The sequence below is a fragment of the Petaurus breviceps genome, unplaced genomic scaffold (genome assembly GCF_028583685.1).
Source record: "Petaurus breviceps papuanus isolate PSGF00001 unplaced genomic scaffold, PetGlider_PUasm1.0 355, whole genome shotgun sequence".
NCBI classification, from domain to species: Eukaryota; Metazoa; Chordata; class Mammalia; order Diprotodontia; family Petauridae; genus Petaurus; species Petaurus breviceps.
Window position 1 is genome coordinate 664,843 of NW_027186289.1, and position 12,353 is coordinate 677,195.

General features: G+C 59.7%; 2 protein-coding genes across 5 annotated transcripts in view; one reads left to right on the top strand and one right to left on the bottom strand.

Annotated features, from left to right (window-relative positions):
- SSC5D (scavenger receptor cysteine rich family member with 5 domains) overlaps nt 1-6,036 on the top strand; it is a 16,437-nt gene extending 10,401 nt beyond the window's left edge. Inside the window, exons 11-14 of the mRNA XM_069097243.1 lie at nt 1-390; nt 476-790; nt 1,245-1,376; nt 4,194-6,036. The exon at nt 1-390 is cut by the window's left edge and continues 363 nt beyond it. Of these exons, the coding sequence (XP_068953344.1) occupies nt 1-390; nt 476-790; nt 1,245-1,376; nt 4,194-5,965 (2,609 nt within the window). The 3' untranslated portion in view covers nt 5,966-6,036. The remainder of the gene's footprint in view (nt 391-475; nt 791-1,244; nt 1,377-4,193) is intronic.
- Nucleotides 6,037-8,545: 2,509 nt separating this feature from the next.
- Nucleotides 8,546-12,353, bottom strand: SBK2 (SH3 domain binding kinase family member 2). Of its 4 annotated transcripts, XM_069097299.1 has the most exons (5): nt 12,251-12,309; nt 11,427-11,448; nt 10,733-10,972; nt 9,842-10,044; nt 8,546-9,406 (listed from the first exon to the last, which is right to left on the bottom strand). In XM_069097299.1, the coding sequence occupies exons 3-5, from the start codon at nt 10,962-10,964 to the stop codon at nt 8,792-8,794; spliced, it is 1,050 nt and encodes a 349-aa protein (XP_068953400.1). In that variant the 5' UTR covers nt 10,965-10,972; nt 11,427-11,448; nt 12,251-12,309; the 3' UTR covers nt 8,546-8,791. The 4 variants fall into 4 exon arrangements, with proteins under 4 accessions (XP_068953400.1, XP_068953399.1, XP_068953402.1 ...); XM_069097298.1 differs by lacking the exon at nt 11,427-11,448 and having other exon boundaries at nt 12,251-12,353; XM_069097301.1 differs by lacking the exons at nt 11,427-11,448; nt 12,251-12,309 and having other exon boundaries at nt 9,842-10,012; nt 10,733-10,943.

The window sequence follows — 12,353 nt, forward strand, 5'->3', positions numbered from 1 at the left end:
AACTGACCACACAGGCTCCCCGAGGCCAGACCCCCCAGGCCTCCCCCAAACTGACCACACAGGCTCCCCGAGGCCAGACCCCTCAGGACTCACTACTGCTGCCCACTCAGACCTCACCACCCAACATACCAATGGTATCTTCAGCCAGCCCCCCGCTGGCCAGTCAGTCCTCACAAAGACAACCTTCCCGGATCACCCCTCAGCTAAGCACTCAAGTCCCCAAGAAGGCAGCCCCAACAGATGGAGACAAGAGTTCCCCTGAAACCTCCCAGGACCAAGGCTCTTCCAAACCAGGGTCTAAGAGTAGCGGGGGCACCTTCAAGACCTTACCCACAAGCACTCCCAAAGACTTGGCCTCTCCCCAGATCTGGTCGGGCTCTGGAGAGGCAGGTAAGGGGCTGCAGAGGGAAGGAAGGAGGGCCAGGGAGAGAGGTCCACGGCTGGGACTGAGCCCTGCTCCTGTGGCCACGGGCAGGTCTCTTTCGGCTGCGGCTCTCCGATGGGCCTGATCGGTGTGCCGGGCGGCTGGAGGTGTGGCGTGGTGACGTCTGGGGAACAGTGTGTGACGATGGCTGGGATCCCCGGGACGCAGCTGTTGCCTGCCGAGAGCTGGGATGCGGCGGGATCCGGCCTCGTGTGGGCAAAACCTACTACGGATCTGGGACAGGCCCAATCTGGCTGGACGACGTGGGCTGTGTGGGCATTGAGGCCTCTCTAGGGGACTGTCCAGCCTCACCCTGGGGGATCCACAACTGTGAGCACCAGGAAGATGTGGGGCTCACCTGCACAGGTATGAGGCAAGAAACCTGGGACAGGGCTGGAAAAGGATGGGTATGGGCTCTGATCCTGGGCAGGCTAATAACCTCCCATCCCATGACCCAGGGGGCTAGAGCATCAGGGAGAGCAGACACCCTAGGCTAGTCTGGAGAGGGTTGGGGAGGGGTGGGGAACCCAGACACCCTAGGCTAGTCTGAGGAGCAGTGGGGGTGGGGGAGGGCAGGGCATGAAAGGACTTGGGGCAACCAGGGAGTTGGAGAGAGAGAGAGAGAGAGCCTGGGGACCATTAGGAGGGACCAGCAGGGGACTGTGGCTTCTTCAGGAACCAGGTCTCAGGGGCTCTGGGGAGCAGGTTCCTGAACTCGGTCAGGTTATGATGAAAGACAAGGCTCTGGGTTCCTGGCAAATGGGTCCTCTGACCTCAGGGAGCCTGGAGGTTCAGAATGTCCCCCCATCTCTTCCCACAGGAGACATGGAGGATGACACTGAACTACCCTGGGCTTGGGACACCAGTTCTCGAAGGAACATGGCCCGAGGGAGCCTCACAACCCCCACTCCTGGCCTTGCCTCTCAGACACCCTGGGACCATGGAGATCCAGGTGAGCAGCAGGGCTGATCCCAGAGATGGGGCTGGGGGTGCTGACTGGGCCCAGCCCCCTCCCAAGGGCACACCAGCTTGGCTTACCCCCACTATAGACCCCACTGCAGGCCTAGCAGGCCTGCAAGAACAGACCAAAGTGAACCCTCAGATACCCCACAGGGACCCATCTGCAGGGGCCCAGAGAGCCCCCTCTGAGTCTCCTCATGGCCCCCATCCCAGTGTACCCCAGGCCACAGCTGTTCCCTGCCCTGTGCTCTCCCACTGCCAGGCTCCACTTAGACACACAGTGCCCCCTCTATGGATCTGTCTAACCAGAATTCTGATTCAGCTGTCCCTTCACTCCCCTTCCCCCCCACTGCTCCTCCCTCGGAGCCTCCCTGTCCCCTCCCCCTCCTTCCCCTCTGCTTCAGCCTCTGTCTCTCCTAGTGTCTGTCACACACACACACACACACACACACACACACACACACACACACAATCTTAGTCTCTTCTTCTCCACCAGCCCCTGACTATCTCTCTCTCCCACTTCCTCCCTTATCCCCTGTCTAAACCTTCTTCTTCTCTCACTTGGTTTCTTCGAGTATATGTCCTTCCCTGTCCCTCCTGCCGAGTTCGACCTTGGCCTCCCCCAGCCTCCATCCCTCTGCCTCTGTCCCTGGTGTCTCGGTCCCCTCCCCCCCAGTCTCTCTGTTTCTCTTTCCCGTCTCTCCCCAGCCTCTGCATCTTTCTCTCTGTCTCTCACTGTGTCATGCCTGCCAGTCTCTGTGTCTCAGTCTTTCCTCGTCAGTCAGGCCGCACTGCTTTAGGGCACCTCCTCTATTCCAGGCCCTGTGCTAGTGCCGGGGCTGCGCCTGTGGTTCATCCTTCATTCTCAGAGAGGACCACAACGTCAGGAAGGTGATGCCACATCAGTGCGAGTGAATTGGGCTGAAGTGTGCCAGGGCTGGGGAAGGTCACCAGCCTCACTTCCTCTTCTGCAGACATCTGGGGCCAGTGGCCAGATGTGGAGATGGCCTAGATGCAGCAGGAGACCTTGGCCTTTAGGTCTATACGGAATAAAGGGGAGATAATGAAGAGGGGGGAGGCAAGGCTGGGGAAGGCTTCCTGCAGAAGGTGGGAGCTTGCAGGGACTCGCTCGTAGGAAGAGCAGAGCAGGGAAAGCCATTGAGGTGTGCGGGACAAGTGGAGAGAATGCCCAGAGCTGAGAAGAGGGTCTTGTTAGCAGAACAGCCAGGAGGCTGCTGTTCCTGGAGCGAAAATTAGGTGGTGTGTTGGAGTGGAGGGAATGAAGGGTATGAGAAGGCAGGGAAGGCAGGGGGAGGCTGCCAAAGTCTGAACAGCTTTGAACACCAAAGAATTTTACATTTCATCCTGGGGGCAATAGGGAGCCACCGGAGTTTCCTGAGTAGGGGAGGACAAGGTCAGACCTGCACTTTTTAGGAGGCTCACTGTAGTGACTGAATGGGGTGGGAAGAAACTGGAGGCAGCAAGTTCCCCCAGCAGCTATCGCCACAGGTGGTTATCATCATGAGGTGATAAGGGCCCGCACCACAGAGGAGAGATGGGGCCATGGTGAACTCAGTGGGCCTTGGCCACAGCTTGGATATGGGAGATGAGGGAGACAGACGTCAAGGTTGGCAGCCGGGGGTCGGTGTTGGCCTTGACAGGAGCAGGGAAGAGGGGAAGAGAGGAAGGTTTGAGAGGAAGGCAATGAGTTGTTGGGGCCGTGTTGAGTTAAAGATGTCTCTATGTGGTGTCTTGTTCAAGATGTCCAGTAGGTAGCTGGAGATGAAGCTAAAGGTCCCCAGAGGTTAGGGCAGAATAAGTCACTTGAGAATCATCAGCACAGATAAGTTAAATCCCTGGGAGCTGGTGAGCTCATCTAGAGGAAGAAGAGAAGAGGGGCCAGGCCAGAGCAAGCCTGGCTGAAAGGGGATGGAGAGGGAGGTAGAGGAGAACCAGGAGAGAGGGCATCCCAAAACCCTGGAGAGAGTGACCAGCAGTGTCCAAGGCTGCAAAGAGGTCAAGGAGACGGAACACGGAGAAAAGGCCATTGGGTTCGGCAGCTAAGAGACCACCAGCCACCAGGGCCTGGGGTGGAATTATGAGCTCTGAAGCCAGATTGTAGAGAGGGAATGGAGGGACCTCCCGTGGGCTAGCTGCCGCGGGGAGGAGAGATCTGATATGAGCTGGAGGGGATGGCCGGCTCAGGTGAGGATGTCTCGAGGATGGGGGAGCCCTGGGCACGCTTGCAGGCATCTGGGAAGCAGCCAATAGACGGAGATTGAAGATGAGTGAGGGTTACAGAGGGCCGACCCGCTGGAGAAGGCGGCATGGGATGGAGCGCCTGCACTTTGGGGGGGGGGGGGGAAGGGGAGGGGGGAGGAGGGGGGGGGCCAGGGGGAATCTGGGGGGGGGAGAGGAGGAGAGGGAGCCAGGGGAAGCTGGAGCAGGGGGGGAGGTCCGGAAGGACTGAGTCAGGAGGGGCTCTGGGGTTCTCTCCTTCCCCCATCCCCAGCCGCCCGGCTCTGCCGGCTTTCCCTCCCTCAGTCCCGCGTCTCCTCCTCTCTCCTGCTGCCCCCATTTGTCTCCCTTCCTTCCTGTCCCTTCCCTCTCCTCCCAGGAGGGAACCGCTCACTGGGGACCACTGGGGACGACTGGAGATGGTTGGGCACCAGAGGGCGCCCTGGAGCCTTCGCGCTGCGCCATCCCGAACGGAAGACTCAAGTCTGCCTGACGACATATGACGTCGACAGTGCCACGCCGTCCAATTGGCCTGGCTCAGATGCTCCCTTCCCCTTTCTTCTCTCCCCAGAAGTCCGCAGGAGATCTCGGCCCGTCCAGCATACTGAGGCCCCCAAGGAGACCCCCGACCCAGATCTCCAACTGACCACTGACCGCAGCCCACAGCTGACCACTGTCACCAGTCCACAGCTGACCACTGACCCCAGCCCACAGCTGACCACTGAATCTAGCACGCAGTTGACCACTGACCCCAGCCCACATCTGACCACTGAATCTAGCATGCAGTTGACCACTGACCCCAGCCCACAGCTGACCACTGAATCTAGCATGCATTTGACCTCTGATCTCAAACTGTCCCTGACCACTGACCCCAGCCCACAGCTAACCACTGACCCTGGCCAACTACTGAGCCTTGACCCCAGGCCCCCACTGATTTCTGATATCAGCCCAAAACTGATTTCAGATGTCATCCTAGACCTGACCTCAGACCCCAGCCCACAGGTGACCCCAGATTCTACACCTCAGCTGACCTCTGACTCCTCCCCAATGTCAGTGGTAACCTTCAACACTGACCTACAATTAATTGTTGATTCTGGCCCACAGCCGAGCCCTGATTCTGCCCCAGAGCTCACCTCTGACTTCACCCCTAAAGGGGAGTTCACCCCTTCATCCACCTCACAGCCGACACCTGATACTGCCCCACAACTGACATCTGAAACCAACCGACAACTGACCACTGAGTCCTTCTTACAACTGACCTCTGACCCTAGCCTACATCTGACCCCTAACTCTGCCCTAGACCTGACCTCTGACCCTAGCCCACTGCTAATTCCTCCCTCTGCCAAACCACAATCTTCTGATTCTGTCTTCCACCTGACCTCTGATCTGTCCCTGCAGATGACTTCTGACCCCGCCTTCATACCAGTACTGACCACTCAGCCCTCTGCAGACTCACAGCTGACCTCCACCTCTAGTCCTGCCCAAACTAAACAGCTGATGCCTGACCCTTCTTCCAGCCCGACCACTGCCTCCCCCAGTGCTCATGGGCTGACCCTTGACTTGTCCTCTTCCACACCTCTGGTCCCAGAGCTCAGTTTCACTTCCTGGCAAGCCAGAGTGCCCCCTGCCAGCTCAGGGCTGCCCTCAGAGGACACACCATCCCCGCCACCTCAGCCTGCTAGCCACTCACAGACCCCCACAGCCCTTGGGTTGAGTCCAGCTGGGCCCTCCCCAGCAGCCCCTAGTGCTGTCCCTGGCCCTGAGCCTTCAGAGTCTCCACCCACGAGTCCTGCACCTCCCAGGATCCCAGATTCTATCTCTAGGCAAAGGTTTGCTCAAAACTCAAGTGTCACTGTAACTTCAGAGTCCACCATTAACCCCTATCTTGTCCCTAACCTTGCCCCAACTTCAGACCAGGGTCCCCAACAGACCAGCCCCAAGCATCCTCCAACAGCTGGCTCTGGGGGGGTCTTGGACGGTCCTTTGACCCCCCCACAGTCCCCTGGTCCCAGTGATATGGAGACTGGCCAGTGTGTGCTGGCTGCTCCCCCCTCCCCAACTGTCCTCCGAGTCATGGCCTGCGAGCCCCCGGCCCTGCGGGAGCTGGTTGGGGCAGTGAGAGATGTGGGTAAACAGCTTCGGAGTCTGACCCAGGCGGTCCAGCAGAACCGAGATGAGAGAAGGGCAGCAGGCCTGGAACTGGGGCAGCTGGTGGAGGCCATCAAGGGCCTGGGCAATCTGGGTCAGGCCTTGAGAGGACTGGTGGAGGCATCAAGGACCCCAGTGGCTCCCAGGCTGCCAGAGGAGGAGGAGGAGGAGAGACCACGGAGAGGCGACGTGTGAGCTCCCCAAAGACTGACCGAGGACAGATATGCCTCCTCCCCCTGAGTGAACAAGACCAGCCGAGTCCCAGTGCCTGTGGCGGTTTAATTGAGCACCCATTTTCTGAGTCCTACTGTGCGCCCTAGCTCACTTGTGCCGAGCACTTAGCAGAAAGGAAAAGGAGGAGACCAGAGCCCTGGGGACAGAGAGCCAGGAAGAAAAAGATAGATAATTACTGAGGTTGTGTGGAAGGGGAAAGGAGGTGGCTCAGGGCGTTATGGAGGCTTTGGAGCCTGGGGCTTCCCCCTCTGCAGAGGGTCCTGGCTCTCCGAGCTGAATCACTAGTCCCACCTCCATCGGCCCTGTCCTGCTGTGTGACCTTGGGCAAATGGCTTCCCTCTCTGGGCCACCACCCCGTGTGGGGGGCCAGTCAGCCCTGAAGATCTCTAAGCACCCCCTTCCACCTTTAGACAGCCTCGAGTTTCCTCCTTTCAGGCAGAGGAAGGGACAAAGCGTTCCTGGCGTCCGGCAGCAGAGGCCAGAGAAGGTCAGGCCTTCTCACCACTCCTAAGCCTGGGGAGGGAAAGGCCAGGAGGGTCCAGTTACTGGGGGTGGGGGGGGCAGCCAGACAAGATGGGAGGGTCCGGGGGTCCTGTCGGGCTGACGGGCTTAGGCCAACTGCTTGAGAGCTCTCTGAGCACGCTGAGAATCTCAGCTTGCCCTCACCCAGTAAGCCGGGCGACGTAAATAACTTCTGACTGGGCCCCTGGGAGTGGCCGCCTGGGGCGAGGTGCCCACCCTGCCAGGTCAGGGGAGACTGGGGGACAGGATTCCTGAACCTAGGCAGCCTCCCCCCGAGCCAGGTTCATCCTGCTCTCTAAGAAAGGGTCTCAGCCCCTCTTTGAGCCCTGGGGGCCCCTCACAAAGGTGGGAGTCAGCCTGTCTCCCACCCCCCATGATCCCCAGGGAAGAGGGCCCAGGATCAGATGAACCATGGAGAAGCCCCACTGGGCAGAAGCAAGAAGGCAGGTCTGGGAGGATAGGGACCCTGGCCCCCTCCCTGAGCTGTGGGGAGAGCTCTGGGCCAAAGGACAGCCACACCTCCCAGGGCACCATGCCTACTCCCTGGCCCCTAAGTGTGCACTTAATTACCCAGCTATCCTATCCCAGCTGGCCTTTAAGCTGAAACATCTGGCCCAGGGGCCTAAAGCCAGAGGCAGAGCTGGCCTGGCCAGTGCCAGTCCCCTGCTGACACATGCCAGGCCTTGCTCAGGGAGCCCCCCAGAGAGCATTCAAGGGCAGACCTCCAACCCCAGAGCTATCTTCCCCTGCCCCCCAGCAGCTCTGTGGAGCAGCACCCGCAAACCATCTCCTCCATGGACCCCACTGCTAGCAGTAAGAAGCAGGTATGGGGGGAGTGGAGAGGGGCCAAGGGAGGCTCCTAGCAGGATCTGAGTACTTGATCAGAGTACCAGAAGGGTCTGAACCAGCAGGAATTCTGGAGGCCCCACCAGAGCACCAAGGGGAAACTGAGGTCTAGAGATATGGGAGGTCACCTCCAAGGTCACACACTGAGGCAGGGCCCAGGCCCAGCCCAATCTCATTCTCTTGGCATGGCCCCCCACTCTTCCCACATGGATGGCAGACACCAGGGGCTGCTCACATAGCCCTGCCATACACTGCTCAGCCTCTGGGTTCAGCTGTGGCTGGGACCTTGGTTTGAGGCTGACCTCAGCCACAGCGTGACCTTGGGCAGGTTTATTCCTTTTGGTCAAGCAGGGTGTGGCTCTGGGAGGCCTCTCCAACTGGAAATCTTGCGGCCAGCCCTCTGGAATGGGCAGCCAGGAGTCCCTGTCAGGGGCACCCCCAGCTCTGAGGCCCCTCTCCTGGCTCACCTGCAGCTTGGGGTGGCCCTGCCCATCTCCTGGAATTCCAGGCAGCACCCTGGAAGCCCCCAGCTGGCCCAGTCCTTGGCAAGCCTCCCACAGACCCCTGAGAGGTCTGCCCAGGCTCCCTCCAGCTGCCACATCTCAGGCTCATTATCACTGCCTGTTAATCTCCAGCACCTGGCAGCAATTAACGCCTGGGCAAGGGCCCTGGACCCCCCAAGTCTCTCGTCCTGCTGCCTAGACCAACACCCCTTCTTCCCTTCAGTTGGAGGGCATTCCCAGCCTAATCACTCAGCTATTTCAGGCTCTGGTGAGAGCTGGAGGTGGCACAAAGCCCCCCTCCTCCCACCCGCTCTGCCTGCCTGAGCCCCCTGGCATGGAAGACAGTGGACCCTCCTGCTCCCTGCCTCTGGGCCCAGGGATCCAGCGGGGCCCACTCGAGCAGGCTAGAAAACCGTCACCCGCGAGGCCAGAGCCACCAGACCCAGCTGGGCACGGGGCCAAGCAGAGCGGCAGGAGAGGAAGAGGGAGTGTTTGTGGGCAGGGCAGGCTGGCGGCCTGGGCAGCTGGGAGGGAGCCAGGGCTCCAGGTGGTGACAGGCTGCCCCCCTCCAGGGGCCCGCCTTGTTGGCATGTGCACATCCACACACACAAACATCTACACACTCAGACACATTCACAGAAATATACACAAACAGAAACCCAGGGCTGACTTCATGACCGTGCCCTCAGACAGGACAGCAAACAAGTGCTGCAGGCTTTATTGGAGAGAGGAGCCAGGCTGAGCCTGATTGGGAGGGAGACCCAGAGAGGAGAGAGCAAAGAGGCTGAGAGGAAATGGCCAGGGAGGGAGAGTGTGGCTTATGAGAGGCGGGCACCTCCCTAGCCCTGGTCTCTCCCCACCCCAGCCTCACCATGCAGAGAGCAAAGCCCCTTCCTGGAGAGTCGTCCCATCTCTCTCACTCGGCACCCTCCTCCTCCTCCTCTTCCTCCTCCTTCTCACCCCTCTTCCTGGCTGGCTCTGGGCGCCCAGGCTTTTCCTGCCAGGACTGACCCAGAAAGGCCCGAACTGAGCCCACGGGACCCCTGTGCCGAGGCCGCGGGTCAAGCAGCACCCCCAGCAGCTGATCGGCCACAGGGGTCAAACCAACCCAGGGTGCGGGGCGGTCACAGGCTTTCCCAGAACCTCTCCAGTCCAGGAAATCCTGGTAGAAGGGGTCCTCGCTAGGCAGTGGCTGGTCCCAGGGGAAGTAGCCAGTGAGGAGACAGAAAAGGAGGACACCCAGGGCCCAGGCATCCAGGGAGGGTTGGATGGGCAGGCCCTCAGGCCTGCGGGTCGGGCTGCAGAGCTCAGGGGCAGTGTACGGGATGGGGGGCCCAGCCAGGCGCAGCAGGGTGCCCCGGGGCCGTGTATGCCCAAAGTCGGTCAGCTTCACCCGCCGGCAGCCCGGCTCAAAGACCAATACATTTTCTGGCTTCAGGTCTCTGTATACGAGGCCCCGAGAATGAATGTGCTCCAAGGCCAAGGAGAGCTGCTGTGCACACAGCTGGGCTGCTGATTCAGGAAGGCCTCTCTGTGGGGAAGCAAGGGTCTCTGAGCTGAGCCAAGAGGCCCCTAGCCCTGGGGGCAGTACCTGTTGGCAGCCCTGACAGATGGACAGGCCTGGGGGTCCATCCCCGGGACCAAGGGGTGTCTCAGACCCTTCTCAGCAATCAGCTGCCACCCCCCACATGAACATACTCTATGGGGGGTATATGACCCATCCAGCTCTGAAGCACTGTGATCCTATGACCAGACCCTTCTCTGGCTGGCAGCCACCCCAGAGCTGACCTCAGACCCAGTGCCTAGGCTCAGCTCCCCCTTTCTCCTTTCCCTGCCACCCCTGCCTGCCCTCTCTGAGCACTCACTGTCTTGATTCCCCAGTTTCAGAGGCTCCTTCCGCCTCTGGACCCTCCCCCAGGGTCTCTCCTCTGCCCTGAACAGTAACATCCCCCAGCTGCTGACCTACCTGGGGCTGGATCAAGGAGATGAGGTCCCCATGCAGGGTGGGCTCTGAGAGGAAGCCGTAGCAGGCCTGCGTCTCCAGCCCAATGCCATAGGTGGCCACGATGCCAGGGTGAGAGCCAAGGGTCAGTCCCACACAGAACTCGTAAAGAAAGCCTTGGCGAGTGGTCGAGGCCTTGGAGAGAAGCTTAAGGGCCATGGGAGTCCCTGGGTGATCCCCGCAGGAGGGAAGCAAGGAGGGGCAAGGGTTTGGGATGGGACCCGCGGGAAAAGTGGGAGGACAACACAGAACCCTAGAGCATCAGAATTGGACTGGACCTGAGAGATTCTCTAGTGTCGAGGGGAAACCGATCCTCTCACTTCATAGAAGGGAAACTGAGGCCTTGGAGAGAAACAACTCCCCAAGGTCACACAGCCAACTGGTAGCAGAGTTAGGATGAAACTGGCCAACCAGCTGAATACCTTCATTTGACACATGGGGAGACTGAGGCCCAGGAAAAAGAAAGGGCCTACTTGTAGACGGTCCCATGTCTGGTCCATGAACTTGGGAATGGGACATCTGTATCCACGGGGGTCAAGGGAGCCCAGATACCTGAGTCTCAGATGGGTTGGGGTCTTGAGGCCCTGACACCTGGATCCCTGGCTATCATCCCTGTGGCCAACCCAGTCCTGGGGCCCCACACTCAGGGCCTGCACAGTGTGCAGGGCAAAAACTCAGGCTCTCTCCACCCTACCACGTGATGTCAAGGACAAGAGGCAAGGCCATATTTGGACATGCCCTGGGTCTACCCTTCCTTGGGTAGCCCGCCACCTCTCCAAATGGCCCTCTCCTCTGCCCCTCCGGACCCTCAGACCCTGCCAGCCCCTTGACTGCCCCCCCATTCCTTCTAGCTACCTCTTTGTCTGTGGGTGACCAGCACGACTCGACCAAAGCGGCCCTGGCCCAGCTGGCGGACCTCATTATAGAGGTCCTCAACCTCAGCCTGAACCAGCGTCTGGGAGCTCAAAGTCAGCATGTCCTCCAGGGCCCGGGCAGCTGCTTGTCCCTCACTCAGCTCCTCCATTGTGAGATCTTCCAGGTCCCAGCTCAGGGCCTCCCCATCTTCCTCTCCCTTCTCTCCTGTCATGGCTAACTCTGGAAAAGCCAACCCAGACAAGTGACCTGAGGAGGATTTGTGCCGGGTACAGCCTCGGGTCATAGTGACAGAACCCTACATAGAAGGGTACCAGACCTCTGGGCTACCCCTGGGGACACCGTCCCTTGGACACCAAAGGAACCCTGCGTGGGGACCTGTGCCATCAACATCAGCTAGGGATGGGGTTGTGAGATTTTTGAGAGAAAGAGAAAACTTAAGAAACCTGACCCCTAAGGCATGAGGTTGGGGGTGAATGACTTTGTGGTCATAGATGGTCCCCTCTTCTTTAGACCTCGCCCTCTCTAATCCTTCCCCCTCCTCCCAAACTGGGCCTCCAGTGGGAGGAAAGATGAACCAGGCAGGAGAAGCCAGCCCCCACTGTTTCCAAAGCAAACAGACTTGGGGGGGGCGGAATCAGACTCCTCATTTCAAGAGAAGACAGGTGCTACTCACCCCCAGGGGCAGGGTGAAGAAGCTGAAGCAGGGTGGGGGTGGGGGCAGACAAGATGGAGACAGAAATTTGGCCCCAGGCATCCATAGACTGGAGTTCCATGAGGGCCCCTGGCGTCCACGCTCCAGCTGGGGATGGCTTCGCATCCTAGCCCCCAGACGTAGCCTCTGGGTCCCTCAAACAACTCTAGGCCCCAGCCCTTTACTCTTTTAGAGACCCAACCCTCTTTTTCCTCTGGTTCTCATCTCTCAGGAGCCCCAGCATCTCAGCCCCCAGTCCCTAAAACTCTTTTAGGCTTTTGTGCTCATGCCTTCGGCCCCCAGTCCTTCCCAGTGACCCAGAAAATCTGACCCAGAACCCTCACTGTCCAGGTCCCCAGTACAGGGAGCCAAGCATCGGAGCTACAAACCCCAATTCTATTAGGGAATTTGGGCTGTGAGTCCCCAGCCCTCATCTCTGCCAGAAATCTCGGAAGGAAGCCAGCCCCTACCTCCATTTGGGACCCCAGTGGCTAAGCTTCTAGCCCAAGCTGCTCTCAAGTTTCCAGGAGTCCGAGCCCGCAGCTACCACCTCCTTTAGAACCTCAGTCCCCACACTTCTCTAAGCCCCCTGATCCCCCACCTCACTATGGATTCTAGTTGCCAAGGCCACAACCCTTTGGCCCTCACAGAACACCAAAGTTCAGACCCCGTGCCAACAACTCCATGAGTGACCCTGGGGAAGTGCAGTCAGAGACCCAGAAATCTGGTCCCCCAGTTCCCCACCCCTTCAGGGAGCCAGCCATCCTGCCCCTAGCCCCCTAGCCCCCAGCCCTCTTGAGTCTCACCTCCCCCAAGGACTCCGGTCTCTCCCACTATCTCCTCTGGTCAGTGCCCTGGCTGGTTTGGGTGGCTGCCAACCCCAAGCTGGGCCATAGGCCCAGAGACCCC

Coding starts and splice junctions, on each gene's coding strand:
- SBK2 (XM_069097298.1), bottom strand. CDS start 10,964: ATGACAGGAGAGAAGGGAGAGGAAGATGGGGAGGCCCTGAGCTGGGAC. Junction 10,045..10,732: donor GGTCACCCACAGACAAAGAG/GTAGCTAGAAGG, acceptor GGGATCACCCAG/GGACTCCCATGGCCCTTAAG. Junction 9,407..9,841: donor TCTCCTTGATCCAGCCCCAG/GTAGGTCAGCAG, acceptor GCTTCCCCACAG/AGAGGCCTTCCTGAATCAGC.